Source organism: Rhineura floridana, chromosome 5 (genome assembly GCF_030035675.1).
Source record: "Rhineura floridana isolate rRhiFlo1 chromosome 5, rRhiFlo1.hap2, whole genome shotgun sequence".
NCBI lineage: Eukaryota > Metazoa > Chordata > Lepidosauria > Squamata > Rhineuridae > Rhineura > Rhineura floridana.
This window is the reverse complement of record NC_084484.1, coordinates 43,868,063-43,890,231: the sequence shown is the minus strand read 5'-3', so window position 1 is coordinate 43,890,231 and position 22,169 is coordinate 43,868,063. Positions and strand designations below refer to the sequence as shown.

Genomic DNA, 22,169 nt, shown 5'->3' with positions numbered 1-22,169 from the left:
ATAACAAGGCCAACAGGCCCGCCAGGAAAATAACATAATAGTCACATGCATAACAACATGACTCTAACATAACAACATAACAGAACTAAAAGTCTTGACTTCACTCTTACATTTAAATATAATAGCGTAACAATAACATGTAACTCATTTATAAAATCTCTAGTCATCCTCCAACTGGGAGGGTCGTGATGGCCCACTCCTATGAAAATCACCTTTCAGGTGAGACCAATGGTACATTTTCCATAGGAGGTGGGCCATCACTGCAGGATGTACCAAAGCAGCCCATACAGGGAGGGACCACCCACGTGTTAATCCTCATTAAGAACCTGTTGCAACACTCATCTGCCGAAAGCTGCGTCAGCAGAGGCATAACGATCAATTTTATAATGCCTTATAAACGAGTGTGGGGTAGACCAGACTGCAGCCCTACAAATATCAGCAACAGGAGCATTAGTGGCAAAAGCACCAGAAGTGGCAGCTGACCTGGTAGAATGAGCCGTTATACTAGCTGGAACTGACAGCTTCAGGGACTCATATGCTAAAGTAATGCATGCCCTTAACCAACGGGATATGGTAGAATTGGATACTTTATGCCCCATAGACCTTGGATGAAAGGATACAAACAGAGACTCCGTTCGTCGAATCTCTTGGGTCCTAGACAGGTAGGTCTTGAGAGCCCTCCGGACATCTAACGAATGCCAAGCCTTCTCGAGAGGATGGGTAGGATTCGGGCAAAAGGAAAGCAAAACAATGTCCTGGTTGCAATGAAAAACTGAATCGACCTTGGGACGGAAGGAAGGATCAGTCTTCAGCACAACAGAGTCCTTATGGAAGACGCAGAGGTGTCGAGCAGAAGACAATGCGCCCAACTCCGAAACGCGTCTGGCAGATGTGATTGCGATCAGAAACAAGACCTTGAAGGACAGCATACGTAGGGGCACAGTCCCGATGGGTTCAAACGGAGGGCGTTGCAAAGCCTGCAGAACTTTCGGCAAACTCCATGAGGGGAACCGATGGACAACACCCGGAGAGCGTAGGGCGACTCCCCTCAAAAAACGTTTGATGAACGGATGTGAGGAAATATGATCTCCAGGAGAGGACACTGAGAGAATGGACGACAGAGTGGACGCATGTCGACGTAGAGTGTTGGGTCGAAGTCCCATCATAAAGCCGCTATGGAGAAATTGCAGCACCTGATGCACAGTGGCCTGGGATGGATCATGGTGGTGGGACTGACACCACTTGGAGAAAGCCACCCAGGTATGTTGATAAATACAAGTGATAGATGGTCTTCTCGAGGCCAAAATAATATCAATCACAGCATCAGACAGTCCAGCTGACCTCAAATGTCCCCGTTCAAACGCCACGCTGTTAGATTGAGCCAAGTAGGGTCCTGGTGCAGTACTGGACCCTGGGATAGGAGGTCTGGCCTGACTGGAAGTGTCCAAGGATCCATCATTGACATTGCCAGAAGATCTGAGAACCACGGTCGGCGTGGCCAAAATGGTGCTATCAGAACCAGCTGTGCCCTCTCGGTTTGCGCCTTCCTCAAGGTTTTGGCTAACAATGGTATGGGAGGAAAGGCGTACAATAGACCGTCTGGCCACGGTGTTGTCAGAGCATCCACTGCTTCTGCTGTTGAGTCCAGGTATCGGGCAAAGTACCTGGGAAGCTGGCAATTGCGACTGGAAGCAAACAGATCGACTGAGAGGATGCCGAACCGACACTGGAGACGATGGAAAATGGCTGGATGAAGTTTCCATTCTCCCGGAAAGACCTGTTGTCTGCTGAGCCAGTCTGCTGTCACATTCCAAATCCCTCTGAGATGTTCTGCTTTCAGGGATTGTAGATGTTGTTCTGCCCAGACAAAGATGAGGGAGGCTAAGTCCTGCAGAGGACGAGACCTGGTGCCCCCCTGTCTGTTCAAATGTGATTTTACACACGTGTTGTCTGTTCGAATGAGCACATGGTCCAAAGGGAACAGAGACTGAAAATGACGTAGAGCTAAGTGGACAGCCTTTAGCTCCAGCCAGTTGATGCTTTGAGTTTGCTCTGCGGTGGACCAAACCCCCTGAACGTACTGGGAGTTGCAGTGGGCTCCCCAACCGATGAGGCTGGCATCTGTGGTTACAACGGTTCTGCGGGGTTCTCTGAACGACGTGCCCTTGGAGAGGTGTTGAACCTTGGTCCACCAGCGGAAGGAGAGGCGCAGTGCGGGGCTCAAACGAACTTTGCGATGGTTGGAGCTGGCAATGTCCTGTTGAAATGGCAACAGAGTCCACTGAAGGGGCCGAGTGTGGGCTCGAGCCCATGGCACAATGTGGATTGTAGAGATGAACATCCCGAGCGCTCTGGCGAGAAGCATGACGTCTGCGGATGTTTGTTGCATCAGGGACCTTGCGATGCTTGTGATGGCAGTGATGCGATCTGGAGCCAGGAAGACCATTGCCTGCAGGGTGTCCAACATTGCCCCTAGATGTAGTAGGCGTTGGGTTGGTTGGAGATGGCTTTTGTTGAAGTTGACAAGCCAGCCGTAGGCCTGCAAAACATTGAGGGTGATCGTTAAATGATGATGAGCCAGCTCCTCAGACTTGGCCCGTATTAGCAGATCATCCAGATATGGGTAGAGATGAACCCCTTGGGTCCGGAGATAAGCCACTAGGATGAGTAGCACTTTGGTAAACACTCTTGGAGCAGAGGAGAGGCCGAATAGCATCGCTCTATATTGAAAGTGCTGGTGGCCAAAAGCAAACTGAAGAAACTTTCTGTGGGCTATGCAAATGGGCACATGGAGATACGCTTCCTTAAGGTCGATAGAAGCCAGGAAGTCTCCTTCATGCAGACTCTCCGTAATGGAGTGGAGTGATTCCATTTTGAACCTGCGATATGTTACAAAACGGTTGACAAACTTGAGGTCCAATACCGCCCTCCATGATAAATCTCGTTTTGGCACAGCAAATAGGAGGGAGTACACCCCTTCCGACCTCTCAGTTGTGGGGACTGGCTCTATTGCCGCTATGTCCAAGAGATGTTGTATAGCTGTCTGCATGATTCTGTGCCTGGCTCATGCCCTTGGGCAAGGGGACGGATGGAATCTGTCTGATGGGATTGCCCAAAACTCTATGGCATAGCCCTGACTGAAAAGCTCCCTGATCCAGGAGACCATAGTGAGGCGCAGCCAACAGTCTCCAAAATGAAGTAATCTGCCACCTATGGGCAGTGTGTTAATACCAACCAACACTGACTTTAGAGCTTCCTCGCCGAAGAGTAAAGATCTGGAGTAAGGAGCCCTGGACAGATTCATTCTGGCCGCTGAATCAGCCTGCCAGTGGCGAAGCCAGAGGGTCCGTCGCGCGACTATCTGAGCTGTCATGGCTCGTGCCCCCAATTGAGTAGCATCCAAGGTGGCATCGGCCACAAAAGCTGCTGTCTTACGCAACTTTATCAGTGACCTTCTGAGGGCGACAGGATCAGGGTTAGTGTCCTCTAGAAGATCATCCAGCCACATCATAGCTGCTCTGGAGAAAATGGAGGCTGAAACGGAGGCACACATGGAGAGGGCAGTGGCCTCGTGATTTTTGCGGAGGGCGAAGTCTATTCGACGCTCAGTAGTGTCCTTTAGTTGGGATTCCCCTTCCCTGGGCAAAAGAGATCGTGAAACGAGGCGAGCGATTGGTTCGTCTATGCCAGGGACGTCTAACTTGGTGGCAAAGTCCGGAGCTAGGGCGTAAAGCCTGTCAGCCAGGTTCTTGAAGCGGTGAGATTGAAATGGGTGAGCCCATTCTTCAGAGGCCAATTTGGCAATTGGGTCCGGCACCGGGATGTAGTGTTCAATAGGTGCAGGGGATTTGAGAACCTTGGCCCCTTTGATGGCTGGGGTGGAAGAAGTTGAAGGCGCAGTCTGGAGACCAAGGGTATTAACTACCCTGCGTGCCAGGGGCTGATAGTCTGAGGCATTAAACAAATGATACGATGTATCCTCCTCTTGATCTGAATAGTCGCTCCAGTCATCTCCTTCAACGTGGTCAGTGAAGGTTGACTCCTCCGCATACGAGGCTTCGTCAATACATCTGCCTCTGGCTACATCAAAGGGATTTGGTGAGCAGGAAGGATGAGCTTCATGACACGCACGTTGGTCCATGTTGAGTTGAGGTATGGCAGGAACTTGTGGTAGTGACTGCATTTGGGTGAAAAATGCCAGCATGGCTTGAAGTTGGGAGAGGAAATCAGGGGACAGCTGCAGCCCGGTTGTGGCAGATGTTTGTGCCTGAGTAGGTATTGGAGCAGATGTTTGGGGCGGTAAAACGGAGGGAGGCTGGTTATGTGAAAGCTGAGTGGGAAAGCCAGCAAAATCCTCCTCGTCAGAGGAAGCAGCAGGGGAATGAAATATATCGCTTATGTGTGCCTGAGCTGCTGTGGTGGTGGCGGTGGTTGGCACAGAGTCATAGCGTGGACGCTTTGGTTTGCTATGGCTGGAAAGATGTTTTGTCTTAGCCAGTGCTTTAACATGCTTAATCTTAGTCGCCTTAGAATATTGTGGCTTGGCTGTTTGTGACATGCCTGGCTGATCTGGTATCATATTGGCTGATTGCGACATGTCTGGGTGTTCTGCCATCTTATATTAACTTGGGTGCAGTACACGGCCACAGAGGGGGCAGGATGTAAAGACCCGAACTGGCACAGTGTACGACCACAGAGGGGGTAGAATACACTGGCAGATGGCTAAGTGCACGGCCACAGAGGGGGCAGGATGCACTGTGGTATCAGCGTTAGTATAATATAGACTGTATTTTAGGCTTGGTACACGGCCACAGAGGGGGCAGGATGTACAAAATATAGTTCAGATTAGTGCTGTAGGCTGGATTTCAGGTGTGGTACACGGCCACAGAGGGGGCAGGATGTAATGAATATAATTCAGATTTAGTACAAGTCAGCCACTGATATTAAAGCTCCAGCCTTGATGATACTGAATATAATTCAAATTTAGTACAAGTCAGCCACTGATATTAAAGCTCCAGCCTTGATAATACTGAATATAATTCAAATTTAGTACAAGTCAGCCACTGATATTAAAGCTCCAGCCTTGATGGTACTGAATATAATTCAAATTTAGTACAAGTCAGCCACTGTAAATTTGTGTGTAAGGAAGCCCTGTAAGTTTGTCTACAACACACATACAACACACATACAGATAACTTGCAGGGAAGGTATGCGTTGGTTAATAAAGGGGTAACAAAAAAGGCGGGAAATTTGAATTCAACAAAAATGGCGCCCGGAAAAAAGAGCGGGAAAAAAATGATCCGAAAATGGCGGAGGGGGAAGAAGCAATGGCGGCCGACTGGTAACGAACTGGGGGAAGGGCTGCCCAGCAGTCTCTCAGGGGGAGGCGCGGGGTCGATAGTCGCACTTGCGGCTCTAAAAAACCCCAAAAGGAGATTGCCGAGAGAAGCCTGTGTCGGGAAAGGCAGCAGGAGGGAAGCCGCTGTCGCCGCCGAGTAAAGAGCTCTCCGCAGCGAAAATTAAAGTCACGGAGAGAGAGGGAGAAAGAGAGGGCAGGAAGCCGCAGCCGCAAGCTCCCGCCTGGGAGAGAACCGCAGCCGCGGTCTCTCCAAGAGCTCCTCAGAGCGCTGCTTGAGACAGCCCGGCACAGGAAAAAATAGAGCCGCGAGCTCCCGATGGATGCAACAGAGCCAGGGAGAAAGCTCAAAAGCGGACAAAAACGAAGAGAACCGCAGCCACGGCCTCTGAGGGGACCCTCAAACAAGCCTCAAACAAGTAAGAGAAATAAGCTGAAATAAAGGCTCAAAAAATAAAAAGCTCAAAATTGGCCAAGAAACGTAGAGAACCGCAGCCGCGGTCTCTGTGGGGACCCTCAAACTTAAATGGAAAGTTAAACACAAACAGGGAAAGGAAGGACTTGAAGACAAATGAACAGACAAATACACGAAACTTAGCTAAAAGCTACTTGCTACGCTATAGATCCAATCTTGTTCGTACGAAGGCAAGAATGAACTGGAGAGTGGGAGGGGCCTGACGCCCCTAGTCTTGACTTCAAAAACATTCTTGCCTTCGCACGATAGGTGGAACTATTACCCGCAGTGATGGCCCACCTCCTATGGAAAATATGACAAACAAAAGTGGGAACACATTATTGTGCCAAAAAAAAACACCTCTGACCAGCAAAGCCCTTGCAGGTGGTAAGGAGATGTCAGCAAAACCCTAGATTAGAACCCTTGGAGCCCTGCAAGGCATTTTGAGGATAAATATAGGCTCTGAACTTAATGCCAGTATAGGCACAGTTCCTGCAGAGGCATCCAGAGCACTGCCTAGTCTGAGTTCCAGGGACTGGTTTCAGGTGATGTGGTCTGAGCATATGGACAAGTACTTTAAAAGGCTTCAGCCTACATCTTCTATTCTTGTCCCTTGTCCATCTGGGTTTCTTATGGAGTTGACAGACTGGGTGGATCCAAGTGGTGATCTGTTTCCTTGTGAGAGAAAGCATTCTAAAAGAGATGGTCATGTGACCATTCCTTAATATCTGTGTCTGGATCCTGAAGACTAAATTGCTCAGTCGCAAACATCTGCTTTTGGGAGGAAGGTGCTCAAGAAGGTGGTGGTGGTGGTACTCCAGGTGCTCTTGGATGAAATAGATTATCTATACCTATTTCAGTCACTGTTCAGTACTGAAACAGCTTTGATCACTCTGATGGATGACTTCTGCTGGGAGAGAGAAATGAAACCCTGCCGCTTCTCATTGATCTCTCTACAGCTTTTGATACTATCAACCATGGCATCTTGTGAAACCAACTCTGTGGGTTGGGCACAGTGATACCATGGTTCTGCTCATACCTGCAATGTTGATTTCATGAAGCAGCATTGGGTCTTTCCTGAATTTGACAGTGTGACAAAGAAAAAGGATTTTTCCAACTTTTCATTGTTTAATTTGTGGGGAAAGGGAGGGGATCACTTAGATTTTTAAAGGTTTATTTAGATTTCTGTTGTTCAAACTAAACCACTTCTAGTAGTGACATCCCTGAAACCATTTTAACCCAGAAGTCTGTCATGCATTTTTTCTTAAAACACTACAATGTTACTAAACAAATTAAAGGTACAGAAAGTCCCAAGGAATAAATGAATAAACTGAATATTGTGGGCCTTACTTCTGTGTAAACACACATACGGTTGCACTGAAGAATCATCCTCTTTACCTTTGCTATGAAACTGCTATACTTTGCAATACTGCATCATGCATTAAAAAAACTAGAATTAATTATTTTACAAGGAAAAAGAAATTAACTCACTTTTGAAATCATGGGATCATAATAAATACTGATTTCACTTCCTTGCTGTACTCCACTATCAACACGGACCTACAAAAGATTGAGACAAAGTATTACCATAAGAAGGAGCAGGGCCAGTGTCAAGAGTCAGCATGGTAGGGCACCTGCCGAGGGCCCACAGCCTGGCAGAAACCCACTGATGACCTGAGATGATGGTCTAGTTTCCCATTTCACAATGGGAGAAATGTCTGGCAGCAGCAAAATAAATAAAGTGCAAGGGCCTTCACATTCTGCTGGCTCCTCTAAGCACACTCCCACAGAGATATGAGAGGTCATCCCAGAAGCCCCTGTGACAATTGCTGGGCCTCTGGTAAAGGTCTAGTTCTTGTTTGGATAAGAGTTGAAGGGAGCACAATACTGTACTTCTTGGAGAACAAGTAAGTTGCTGCTCAACTCCCTCTTGGCATCACTTAAACTGGGAAATGGGTGACTGCTCGAAAGGTCCATGTGATATCACTAGAGTCTGAGGGAATCGTACATTTCCTAGTTTGAAAGATGCCTTGAGGGAGCTGAGCAGTGAATCCAAGAAGCCCAAAAGAGGACTTGGCTTCCAAAGCATCTCCTCCAAAGGGAAAAAAGAATGTAAGGGAGCCACAACTGGATGGTAGAAGACAAGAAGAGAGCTGTGATGTGGGGGTCAGGGAGACAGAATAAAAGAAGAGAGCTCACATTATGAGGGGAGGAGTGCTGTTTAAGACAGCTGCAAAAGGGAAGCAAGGAGAAGTTAGAGCAGCACCTCATGGGCACCTGTGCCTCAAGGCCCACAAAAATCCAGTCATAGCCAAGTTTCTTTATACCAGTCAGTCAGTCAACTTTATTCCAGTTTACAAACCTTCTAAGAAGTAGTTATATGTTGATACTTTTCTTTCTCTCTGAAGTCCAACTCATGGCAATAGATTTTACAAATAAGAAGTTTATAGTGGATTGTGTTCTCTGTGTTTTGAAGTTCTCAGATCGAGAATTCTCCTTGTGGAATTCAATTAGTGCCACAAAATGCACATATTCCTGTAAGTGATATCTTGCATCAAAATGTTAAGTAAACACATCATGTAGGCCTCACTGTACTGAGCATCCCAAGGCTTCAGAAGAGCTGCTAAGGTACATTCAGCAGAAACTATAAAGCCCTGCTTATCAGCTCTAGAGTAATATTGATACCCTAGCTTTCATGTCTACAACACTTTCTTTTTCTTCCTCACTCTCATCTATAGAATATTTTTCTTCTGGTGATGCCATTCTTCTGAGGATTGAATGTTTACACAGCTTTTTCCATGGCTTTGCTTTATAAAGATACAGCCGCAATTAAAGTTCTGATTCTGCAACTCTCATGGAGGGAGGGAGGGAGGAGGAAAAACACACACATATTTCTTTGAAGAACCTGATAGCTGTTAGTCAGCCAACAAAAGTCAGCATTACTGTTTATCTTTGTTTTCTTCTCTTGGTTTGATTTCTGCCAGAGTGGCACTGAGGTTATCCATATAAAAAATTTAAAATGAATAATTCCTGAATAAATATTTGTTAGATTGTTGCTTTTGAAAACTGGAAAGCACACTATTCACAATGCTAACAAAATAATTCAAGGCCAATTAACTCTATCCTGGCAATCTTAGGAGAAATGCCAAGTGGGACTTGCTGGAGTGGAAGAAGTTTAATATAAAATACTATGCTTGCGATTGGCAGGGAGGGGGGAAATGGGCTTAGAAGCTCCCTTCAATCTTTACCTGGGGAAGAAACTCTTGTAATAAAACAGCAGCTCATCTGTCTGCAGCAAGGCAGAAAGAGGTCAATCCAATGGCTGTTAGGCTTTTAGATTTTAATTTAGGCAATTATCAAGGGGCCAGATGTAGAACCTCTTGTCTACAGTATCCACATGAGGTCACACTGATGACTTTATTATCCAAATGACATGTTATAATAGGCTTTACTCTCTGCAATGAAAACTGCAGCACATTTTTTTCCTCGTGGAAGAAAAGGCAGTGTCTTTACAATAATAAGAGTACACATTCATTATTGCAGGCCTCATAACTGTAATGGCAGTTGTCAAGCACCTTCATTAGAAAAATGTCAAGATGCCTCAGAGATACTCAGTTATCAGCATGACAGTTTTAGCTATTCCCATTCCATAGAGGAAGAGAAAAACTGGAAGCACTGAAAGGTCACACACACAACATGGTAGAGAAGGAAACTGATTATGTGACTCCCAGGTGCTACATTCTTCAATGAAAAAAATTATCACCTTTAAATAGACACCTAACAAGTCAGCCTTCTATCACCAATTTAATGTTTGCTGTCATCAACCTTCTCTCCCAAAAATGTCCAGAATATGAAAAATCAGAAACACCAAGAAACTTTAAACAGAAGCAGGCATAATTCCATATGGAATAACAGGATTAACTTCTCATTAAATTTTAAGACTTGTTCCAAAACAGTGGCCACTGTTTGGATTCCATATAAGCTTGGATCTCCAAGCATGCAAAATTATTGTTCACAGGCTAACACATCAGTCCTGGGGACTATATGGCGTTCCAAATTATTCATAAACAAGACTGTCAATGAAGTTCTTCACATTTCACATCAACTACAGAAAAAGCCACATACGGCATATCATGCTTAGAGCTGCCAGTTAGTACAAAGTCTTTTTAGGTTTCCATATCAGTTATGCATAAACTAACACAAACTATGGACTGGTAAAGTATCTTTCTAGTTATTCAGTTGTTCTTTATATACAGGGACCAGAATGAAACTTCCCGTGCAATCTATGCCCCCACTTTTTCAAACTCTACCAAATTGTATGTTGTTTCTGACACATAAGGCAGTAGCTTTTTTTTTTTGCTTTAGCTGCAAGGAGATGTGTAAATAAATTGTTAAAGAGGGTCAAAACCGAGAATAGTTAAAAAGAAATAATGATAAGCCAGTTGACAACCTGTGCACAATCTTGATACGCAATCTGACAACACTGTGTTATTCTTCAGGTCTAATTCTCAATGTAGAATTTCCTCCTCCATAGCTCAAGCCTATACCAAACTCATTCTGTCCACAAAATCAGATGGATGTTATTTGCAGCAGCCATAGACACTACTTCTGACATGTCTAGATTTCTGTCCAGTATAGCAGCCGTCCACATTTAGCTAGGATGATATAAATCTAGGGCATTCTGATTAAAATCAAACCAACCATAGGGAGGATACTTTAAAGATTTGTTTCATCAACAAATGCATAGCAACAGCTATACCAGTATGCCACTGGAAAATAATTATGTCCAGATTGCAGGCAAACGTATTCAGTGTAGTATGCTATACATACAAATGACTTCTTTTGTTGTAAATCTGGCTGTTAAGGTGCCCAACACACAAGATGATAATTTTATAGAAGCAGCCACTGCCTATGTGGCTATTTAATGAGAATGATAAAAAGAACATGTGCATCTATGCTTTTTTGGGTGTGTGGGGAACTTAAAACACAAATGTACTGAGATCAACATTACTGTGAAAACTGAAACAGCCAGGCTGTCCTCTCCACACCTACAGTATGATGTGGGGGACAAGGCAGGAATACACATAATCAAGATGGTTACATCACCACCAGAGATGGATAAATGACTCCTACACTGTGTGCACACAACCAACACCACCACACCTGGACTCAAGCTCTCCACTTCATGCCAGACGTGTAGGAAATGATGGTAGATAGTCAAATGGTGAGGCAAAACTATTATTTTATCTCATCTATTTTGTACACGCTTCCCCTCTTTAATCTTCCCTGTTGTTATTACTTCACATGTGTTAGGTCTGAGCCCCAGCAGTAAACAAGCTACCTTAAGCCCTCAATAATTAAAAGAAAATATCTAGATGCAGAGAGTACAACATCCATAGTTTGTATAAATAGCCAATAATGGAATTCAATATTAATGCTCATTCCAGTATCTTACTCCACTCCTACCTTTCATTACACACTGTCTGGACACCTTCAATTTAAAACATAACCAAGCATCAAAGATATTCATGTTAGATCAAAGTAATCGTATGCCAAAAGTAAACTCAAAACAGAGCAATGCACACAACCTAAACACTGCCCTGACAAGCAGGGCCTAGAATAAAATGTTGCAGCATGGAGTGCTCCTATTCAAGGGTTCCAGGCATTCACCCATGCTCTCCTGCACACTACTCCATTCCAATCTCTCTCCTGCCAGGCTCTCCATTCCCCACCCCACCCCAGTCAATCAACACCCCACGCTCCTCACAATATGCAGTCCAAGTTTGGCTATTTTGGGGGCTCTCCCCACAATCAGGGATCTTAATATATATTTGTGTGTGCATGCACACACACTTCCACAAACTTTGACATTTCCCCAGACCACACTATCTCCTCTTGTGTGTGGCTGGTGTTATTTTTGTGGCGCAACAATCTACACTCCTCTCTGAACTTTAGAAATAAGGGGAATGGTAGTGTCTTATAATACTAAGGTTTGCACTGTATAATTCAACTTTCTGGATCAAACATTTTTCCCAAATTAGAATAATCTCTTAATCTGAAAGTTTTCTGCCACTGCAAAAAGAAAAGCAGAATTTACAAAAGAAAAATTACTGCTCTAGTTTTAACAAAATGGTGGGAATACACAGAAAGGGAAGGTCTAGCCACGCTGTATGAGATCCTCAAAACCATTACTCTTAGGCTTCCAGGATAATTAAAATTTCTTCCCTCAGTACCACGATGGGCCACGTGAACCTATCAGGCATCTTCCATCCTTCATTTTCAATTCACCTCTCCCCCTAAGCATAACTCTCAACCCGCCATATCTACCTGACAAGTGACAGCCCAATCTGATTAAATGCTTGCAAAGGAGGGGACTCATGGGCCTCCATGACAGGCCAAAAGTGATCACCATGGAGATACATAATTACAGCTGTCAGCACATCTACCGTCCTGCTGGCATCAATTTGATTGCTCCCAGCAATAATGATAGACAAAGCATAGTATGCACTCTCTTGCACGCAATCACTTTATCTATTCCGTGGTCCATTTAGCTGACATGCAACATTCGCACAAGCAAATAACAGCAGTAAGCAGAACATTTAAGGCATTTTAATTGTTTTTTTCTTTCTCTGGATGGCTCACAAGTGCAAATGTTATTACATAAAACTCCTGCTGCAGCATTAATTGAAGAAAGATTTGGTGGGACAAAGACTGTAGGGGGTACAGTTTGTCCATTATCACTTGTACTTTCAACAGGTCTCATGTTTAGAAAATTGCAAATTGCAAAAACTTGCAAGGGCAAAATATTTGACATCCTGTTAGCTATTACAACATGGTGAAAAACCTCAACCTGCCCCCAGAGTAATTACTGAAAATTTTTCCTTAGTTCATTTGGGTTTCATTAAATATGCTTAAGATACATTCTCTGTAATAGCTGTTTTTTTTTATCTTCCATTCAACATCACATAGTGCCTGCTAAACCTTGACAATTTGTATTTCTGCTTTTAAGCTTTGAACACAGCATGAAGCCTTAAAGCCCAAGAAAGGGTCAGGTCCTCTCCAGGAAGCATATGGGCAAAAACAATTTTAGAAGTGAAATAAATCCTATATCCAATAACATCACCAAATTTAGGATTCGGCCTGTAATCTTATGCCATTTTTTCCATGCAAGTAATCATGGTAAATAATCACATTCACAGACAGTATTGGCTTGTCATTTCACAAAGCCGACACCATGCCATATATACACACTTATTACTTTGACTACCTTGATTATACAGAACAGAAAAGATGCCCTTGTCTTTTTTGTACTGGTTGTTAAACAACCATTCTAAACAGTCTACAACACTGAAATGTGTAATAATCACTTTTCATCACTGTAGTAAACTGCATTTGGTCTTAAAAGTTTGAAAGCTAAACAAATAGGACCACTCCTTATTGGGGCATTTAGCACTTTGCAGGGACAGGCAACTGAACATTTTCCTTTCCAGCTTTCCACTTACTGTTACTATTGCATGGATATTCCAAAACTATAAATAATAAATATGTACAAGGCTCAACAGCTCCATTTTTAAAAGCCAAATCCTGTTCATTTTTTACTATATCTTATTTCTAATTACTACAAGCTGACAGAATTCATTTCCTTTCCCTTAGTTAACAAACGAGTTTAAGGTGGCTTGTTTTAAACAGTACTGAACATTGACAACATCTCATGAATTCAATGAGATCTGTAGTTTCTTAGTGCCTGTGAAAATGAGAAACAAGGAAACATCAGAACTACTTACATTGGGCACATGCAGCGGCTCTTTGTACTGAGACAATCTACCAATAGATGGCAGACCAAAAGATTTGTAGGGATCCTAAAATGAAATTCAAACACAGGGAGGTATTAACTTTGGAAGACAAAGCACAGGAAACAAGGTTAAGTCACTGGGAAGCCAACAGTTTCCTCCACTTTAATTTTGGACCAACTATATTTTGTTTTCAAAATGACTTATTTTGGGGGGGATATGAATTTGCTTCTTCCATTAAAGTCATGGAAGGTTTGTTAAAGCTAAAACCTTCCTGCTGTGCCTTTATTAAGCCAAGGGCAATCTTCCTAAGAGAAGGCACAATAGTAGGGGCATAGTCAGAGAACAAAAACACACAACACAAAAAGAAAATTAAAAAAGAACAGACAAGCATTCAAGCTCCAATGTTTTCAGGATCACAACCCAAATAATTCACTAACACTTAAGATATTTAAAGCACAACATAGAGCATAAATGCATGATTTTGTGGTGCTCAATGCAAGACAGCTGGAAAGTTTCTGCCCTCCATTACAGTGCTAAATTATCTGTTCAAAACCCTGGTCATCTACATATTATTTGGAGAACACACACACACACACACACACTAGACTGGACATAGAATTAGCAGTTAATAGTTGCACCCAAACTACTGGTAATATTAATATCGTGTTATTTGAATGTTAATATTTTTAACCACTTTGTAAAAGAGTTGTATCTCAGGATACACACTAAATTCTAAGCAGTGAATTCTAAAAGAAAAAGACCACCACATAATACACACACCCAAAAAGGATACCATTCAACACTGTTCGAACAAGGGAAAGCCTGTAAACAACTGAATAAAAACATTATGCAAACTAAAGATAACTGACCAAAGCATTCACATTCATATTATGAAACTAAAGTAGAGAACAGTTTATGCAAGTCTAGGTTTCAAATCTCAGGAGATAAATGTGCAAAAGTTAAATTAGTTAGCTCTAAATAAATAAGAGGTTTATTTTTTACAAGTAATTGGTAGTCCTTACATCTAGTCATATACTGCACTTTTAGAACAACCACTTTTACGTTTTCGGATCTACTTGAAAAAACAAAACTAGCATGAGTTCAAGCAAGCTCATGTCGAAACATTGTTTGAAACTGCTAGAACATGACATGACTGCAGAATGCTCTTCTTCCAAACATAATACATAATTCCCATCCCCCATCATTGAAAGAAGAAAGAAAAGAAAAATGAAGAAAAGCCACCCAAATATCTCAAAGGCAGTTATGTCACATGATATGAATCAAGCTGAAAGACAGTAGTCTTGGGTTGTTTCCTATACCTGGCATTAAACAGCTTCTTACACAGTCATTCTCCCACCCACCCCCAGCCATGAACAGTTCTTTTACCTCAGCATACACTCGACATTCAACTGCCCAGCCGTTGATAGGAATATCAGCCTGTTTGTGCCTCAGAGGGTAACCCTTAGCAACACGGATCATTTCTTGGACTAGGTCCAGACCGGTAATACATTCTGTGATAGGATGCTCAACCTGCAAGGTCAAGAGCTGTCAGTCAGTACATAACAAAACAACTAAATTCTCCCTACCACCACCACTCCATGAAACAAAAATACTGAAAACTCAAGGGGGGTAATCTACAATACTGGCCATTATTCTTGTCATATAGATACTTAGGATAGTAAATCCTGCGTTCAAGATGTATAGCAGAAAGCAGATAGCAGCAATAAAGCTAAGCTAAGCAAAATAAAATTGCAGGCAATGGGTAACACTTGTACATATAGATACATTTTTTAAAAACCCTTAATATTTAATGATGAAGGCTGAAGTTAGTTTTGAAGCATTTAGGGGTGGGGCATTAAAAGTTGGCCTTTTTGTACTCTAGAAACACAAAGTATTTTGACTGAAAGCTCAAAGTAGCTGGCTGATAATCAACCCATTCTGCTACACTTAACACGGCATGTACAGGAACAGCCTACAATCTTCCATAGAAGCAGACTAGCCTAAATCTCACCCACACGCCTGCTTTCACTAACCTGTCCTGACAAGCAACCAGATTAGCGTAATCTTACATCAGTGCAGTGTAGCAGAAATGAGCAGATGGATCCTTCAGGGTTTTTTTCCCCTCCAGACTTATCTGTGCAGTGCTTAGCATGCACAATAGCTGAGCTGGACCAGTAGAATCACTGTATGCTCTCAGCAAATAGCTGTTAATGGCTCAGGATGATGCTGTCATGGGAATACCCCTCATTCACAGTGAAACCAAGCAGGAGAGCAAGTACACATCTCTCTTGTTGTTAAAACAGATTTATATACATGTGTATTTAACTTAACAAATGGAACTTAATCAGCATGGAAAAATGATAAAATAAGCATGTTAAGGGGAGCAAGTTAAGTAACTTAGTAGCCAAGTTCTATAAAATTAATGTGTACTAGCCACATTCATTAAAAAAGTAGATGACTGAACTGCAATTTTTAGTGCAAAATATGAAGACATGTACCTTTAAGAGAAACCCTTGCAAAATGCAGTTTTTATCTAGAGATATCATACCACATATATTTTCTGACACAGGAAAAGGTCACTGAACAAACAAGGTATCTCCCTTCAAGTACATTAATTGAAGTAGAACATTTTGTCTATTGTAATATCCTTGCAGTGAGTCTTGCAACAAAAAAGGTAGTAAAATATATAGATGGCACCCATAATTAGTCCTCTGTGCATTTTGAGTTTGTTTACAGCACCATATTTTAAGACAGCATAACAACTTTAATGTCATCACTGATATAAACACCTTGCTGTAGTAGTAGTAGTAGTAGTAGTAGAAGAAGAAGAAGAACCACCACCACCACCAGAATGGCAATTTTTGATTATGCAGTTTAAGAAGCTACCTCTGGGATGCAGTCAATTTTGCCATACACATGATACTGTCCAGGTATGTCAAATGTAGTAGTACTTAAGAGACTCTGAAAGAATTCTGTACTGAAATTCTTTTTCTATTAAAACTTTGCAAATTATAAATAATTAGAGGGGAAAGAGTTTATTTTCTCAGGATTTCCAACGATTTTTTTAAATGTGTCTTTGAGATAACTACATCCTCAAAATGTTTTGGAAAATAACTGAAATCTTTGTAAAGGCATTTTAACTGTTTAATTTTACCTTTTCCCTTGAATTACCATCCCAATGTGAAATACAATAACCGCATTGTAAAGGTTCATTGTTTATGATCAAATTAGGATGAAACTTCTCCGGAAAGCAAAATATTTGTGTAGTTTTTTTCTCAAAACACTTACAAACATTTATTTAATCAATTCTTCAAAAGAAATATTTGTCTCTATAAACATTATTGTCTATTGCGTCAATGTACTTCCTTTCAACAAAGCTGGGACAGGGATAGGGGAGGGAAGAGGACAGGGAATGAGAAAAAGTTGGTCATTTCAACAACAAGGCATATTTATTCTTCTGAAACTATATTTAAGCACCCTTGTTGTTTAGTTGAATGTAATCAAATAAATTGAAGGAAGAAATTATGCAAGATTTTAAACCACATATTTACTAATTTTATGCATTTTTCTTTTACAGCAGTACTTGAATAAGAACCATACTAAGTATATGGACAGATGACACACTGCAGCAGAGAGTATATGGACAGATGACAGGCTGCAGCAGAGGGGGGCTGGCTATGAAAAAGTTGGCAGCTTTCGCAGATAGCAGTCACTAAGTAAACAAGTTTCTGGGCAAGATCCTTGATTGGGTAATTGTCAACCAGACCAAGGTACTCTTGGAGGAAACAGATTTTCTAGATTCATTTCAATCAGGATCTAGGCCTGGTTTTAGCATGGAAGCTGCCTTAGTTGAGCTATACAATGACCTCTGTCGGGAAAGAGACAGGAGGAAGTATGCCTCTGCTGATTCTTCTTGATCTCTCAGTGGTTTCAATACCATCAACCATGGTATCCTTCTGGGGTGACTAAGTTGGGTACTGGGGCACTGCACTGTGGTGGTTCCACTCCTACTTGGATGGCCAACTTCAGAATGGTTCTTGAAGATCATTACGCAGCTCTGTGGATTCTCAAGTAGGGAACCCCACAGGGATCAGTTCTGTCCCCCATATTGTTTAACATCAAAATGAAACCACTGAGTGGGGTCATACATAGTTTTGGTGTGTGTTATCATCATGCTGATGGCATGCAGCTCTTTTTCTCCTTTTCATCTTCTGCAGGAGAGGGAGTGAATGTACTGAATCATTGCCTGATTCAGATAACGGACTGGACAACATGCTATTGGTGGGTCATTCCTCTCATGGGTTGAGTGGTGTGTGGCCTGTGCTAGATGGGGATCACTTTCCCTCAGAAAGTGTGGCTTTGTAGTTTGAGGGTTCTCCTGGATCCACTGCCGTCACTTGAGGCACAGATGACCTTGTGCCTTCCATCAGTTTAGGCTGGTGGCCAACTACAATCATATCTGGACTTGGCTACAGTAATCTATGCTCTGTTAACCTCAAGGATGGACAAGTGCAATGTGCTTTATATGGGGCTGCCTTTGAAAATGGTTTGGCAGCTTCATTTAATGCAGAATGTAGCTGCCCAATTGTTGATGGGTTCAAGGCAAAGAGATCACAAAACACCAGTTCTGTTACAACTACACTGCTTGCCTGTACACTTCCAGGCCCAATTCAAAGTGCTGGTTTTGACCTATAAAGCTCTTTGTACCCCAGGACCCCAATATCTTCTGGAACACCTCTCCTGATATGAACCTACTTAACCCTTAGATCTTCTGATGCGCTTCTCCAAGTACCCCCTCTGAGGGAGGCTCGGAGGGTGGTGACAAAGGAGAGAGCCTTTTCAGTTGAGACTCCCTATCTATGGAATGCTCTCCACAGCGAGATCTGCCTGGCACCTTCATTGACTTTTTTTTATACTAGGTAAAGGCTTATCTTTTTTGCCAGGCATTTAATAGACTAAGATGTTATTTTCTTGTGAGTGCACTACCAAGCTTCCTGTGGCTGTTATTGGCGTTGTTTGTTCTGTTTTTATGGTATTGTGAATTTAAATTTATGTTTTTAATGCGTAGTATGTCACGTGAAAACTTTTGGGTAACATACGACTAACAAATCTAATAAATAACAGCCGCAGCATCAAAAGAGAAGGTATTCAACCCACATACATTCATATCTGGTAGAGCCAACCTTCGCTGCAATAACAGCTTTAAGTCTTTTGGGGTAGGTATGTACCAGCTTTGCACACAGTGTCGGAGGGATTTTGGCCCATTTTTCTTGGCAGATTCACTCCAGGTCGTTCAGGTTAGTTGGACGTTGCTTGGGGGCCGCAATTTTCAAAGAGCACCACAGATTCCTAGGTGGCGTGATGCAACTTCCACTTCCAGATTTTTGATCCAACTGTGCTCACTGGGATATCCAAACACTTGGATATTATCTTGTACCCTTTTCCTAATCTATGCATTTGTATTTTTCTGTAGAATGATCTTTGGTCTTCATTTTCCTTCAGATCCACAGCCTGACCAATGATCCTTCAACAGTAGGGGGGGGTTATCCTGACAATGTGACAGCAATTTTAATGGTTCGCAGGTGGAGACCAATGGTAAGGTAATTGTGTCCTCGATAGGGCATTTTTTTTCATCTGTGTAAACTGGGAGCTTCTACTGCACAGGGGCTGAATATTTATGCAAGCAACAGGTTTCTTTTTTTTATGTTTCTTACAAACATTTCCCAACATAAAACCAATGTCACCTTATAATTGATTTTGAGTTTCAGTGTTTCAAAATAAAATATCATACAGAACGAAATTACAATGTACCATTTGTAATTCAGTAATATGAGAGCATTGGTCAGGAGTATGATTACTTTTGCAAGGCACTGTATGAATATGCCCAATTCTGAGCACCCACAATGCCAGTATGTTGGATTTACTGTAGCATACATCAAACTGAACTTTCTAGGTTTTAGGTACCAGCAATGTATAAGTTTTAGAGTACCTTCTCTGACTTTTACAGAGATGGATCTCAGGGTCTTTTTCCCCCCATACACACTTCTATTTTTTTGTAGTGGTGTTACAACCTAGGTCTTTTTCCTACCATAATTTTAGACCAGTGAAATTATAATACATTTTGTAGTAATTTATATATTTTCGAAACCAAATCCTAATCTGTGTTTTATACCAAGTTATCAAAACTCTCAGGCCTGTCAAAAGGTTTACTGGTTTGTGTTTTAACATTTGGCAGAGCTCCAAATTAGAGAATTTGCTGGATATTGAACCAAGAACTTCTCAGCTCCTGGAGCTGGTCAATGATGTGTTGCCCTCTGTATAATTTTTGATACTATATAGGGCCTTCTTTTCCAATCCAGAAATTGATTATGTATCTGAATGATGGAAAGGGGGACAATAGTTTATTGGAGTTAGAGGGGACATATCAGAAGCTCATATTTTTAATCTTTGAATCCAAATGTTAAATGTGTATTTCAAAAAGGGTTATAAATTTATTTCAGTTGCTGTGCTTTTGTAATTAGAAATGGCATTGCTCTAATTTTACTTAAGGGCAATAATTCTATTTCTATTTCTCTACACTGTTATTTGTTGCTGTCACTATCATCTATTTAAACTTGAAAGCCTCCGACGTCCTTCTTTCCCCTTTTTATACATAATTTTTTCCATTTTGTTTGGATCTTTCCCTTGGTGTATGAAAAAGTTAAATAACTTTTGCCAGCTTTCAGTTTCCCAGAGGGCATTTCTATAGGTAACACTTGGAGTGAGAATAAATACTTAACCACAATAATTTCACAATAAAGATCTACTGGTTTTTTCATGAATTGGACAAAATTAATTTTTAAAAGTTTATTTAAATGTTTAGGTATGTTAATCCCTAGATATCTTATTAATTTATTATTCACCGGTAAATGAATCAATTCCTATACTATTTTTTGGCGATCTTCAGAAAGTACAAAACAAAGTTGTTTGGATTTGATAATAAAAACTCTAAATTGCTAGCAAACAAATCAAACAAAAAAGTGATTCTTGTCAAGTGCACCAAATAAAAAACTTACAAGGTAATTATATTCTTAAAAATGAAAAAAAAAGTAATGAACTTGAAAAAAAATTAAAACTCTGTACAAAAAATTCTGATCAACTTAAAAATGGAAATTTTACTTACCGTGAATTTCTATTTGTGGATAGGGCTGGAGGACATTCCTGATTAGGGATGGCTCCTCCTACTGGTCGTGACAGGCAGGGTCTAGAAACTTCTTAGTTTCCTCTCCAGGGGGAGGAGTCATCCCACTCTCCAGACCGAGCTGACAGAGCAAGAACTCCTCGACCCCATCAACTCCAACCATGCAGACATTTATTAAACAGACACCTGTACAAAGTAGTAACTAGGAAAAGGTAATAACCAGAGACAAAACAGACAACTGGAGAAAAACTTCACACAAAATGAGATACCACAGTACTAGACACCGTGTGAAAATATAAGACGCTAGCAGAATGCTTCAAGCCCCCAACCCCTCGCTCCAGAAGGCCGTAGCAGAGGAAGAAGAGGTGGGTGGAATATCCTCCAGCCCTATCCACAAATAGAAATTCACGGTAAGTAAAATTTCCATTTTTGCTAGATAGGGCTGGAGGACATTCCTGATTAGGGATATAACATAGCAGTATCCACATCCCCAGGGTGGGCTTCCTCTGTGTGAAACTAGAGATTTAGCACCTTCTGGAATGCCTTGCTACCAAACACGGCATCAGCTGGGGAATAGAAATCTCTTTTATCATGTCTGATGAGGTTGTGTGGAGAGGCCCACTCGTCCCCAACAGATGTCCATGATTGGGAAAACGCCCTTGCATGGTGCAGAGACAGCCACCCCTCTAATGGAATGTACCCTCTAACAGAATGTGCTGCAGGGTCCTTACCCAATGCCTTATAGGCCTGAGCTATGGCCGCCCTGAACCAGTGCAAGATGGAAGAGGTAAACACGTTCTTTCCCTTAGAGTTCCCCAGGAAAGACACAAATGATTATTCGGGATGTCTAAACTCCAATGTGCAGCACCCCTAACGTCCAGAGAGCTTAGGCTATGGGGCGGTATACAAATGCAATAAATAAATAAAGAAATAATGTCCAGCAGGTGCTACCTATGCACCTGAGTGCAGGAAGGATATGGTCAGAAAAGATGGTAAGTCCATCTCCCAAGACCTATAAAAAACTGATGTGGTGGCCACCAAAATACTGTCGTATAAGTCAAGGTGTTCAGAAGTCAGGTGGCCATAGGGTCTAAGAGTGAACCTGCTAGTGCCAATAACATCCAGTTTAGGTTCCAGGCTGAAAACCTGTGAACCGTCTCTGGAGAAATGAGAACCACCCCTTTAAGGAAACGCTTAGAGCAAGCGGTTTGAAGACAACAGGGAACCCCCAGACTAGAGGACATACTACTGAGGGAAACTGCCTGGCACCTGAGGATGGCTGCACTAAACCCTTTGTCCAAACCTGGGTGTAAAAAACCCAGGAAGGCCTGAACGCTTCAGGACAATGGATCCACCGAGATATTTGAGCACTAGCTCAAAAATACC

General features: G+C 42.1%; 1 protein-coding gene across 3 annotated transcripts in view; it reads right to left on the bottom strand.

Moving 5' to 3' along the window:
* Positions 1-22,169, bottom strand: part of PCCA (propionyl-CoA carboxylase subunit alpha) — a 437,395-nt gene that overhangs the window by 235,760 nt on the left and 179,466 nt on the right. For 2 of the 3 annotated variants that reach the window (XM_061626591.1, XM_061626590.1), the window contains exons 13-15: positions 14,990-15,133; positions 13,595-13,669; positions 7,302-7,370 (exon numbers count right to left, since the gene is read on the bottom strand). In XM_061626591.1, coding sequence (XP_061482575.1) covers positions 7,302-7,370; positions 13,595-13,669; positions 14,990-15,133 — 288 coding nt within the window. The remainder of the gene's footprint in view (positions 1-7,301; positions 7,371-13,594; positions 13,670-14,989; positions 15,134-22,169) is intronic. The other variant, XM_061626592.1, reaches the window with a different exon arrangement.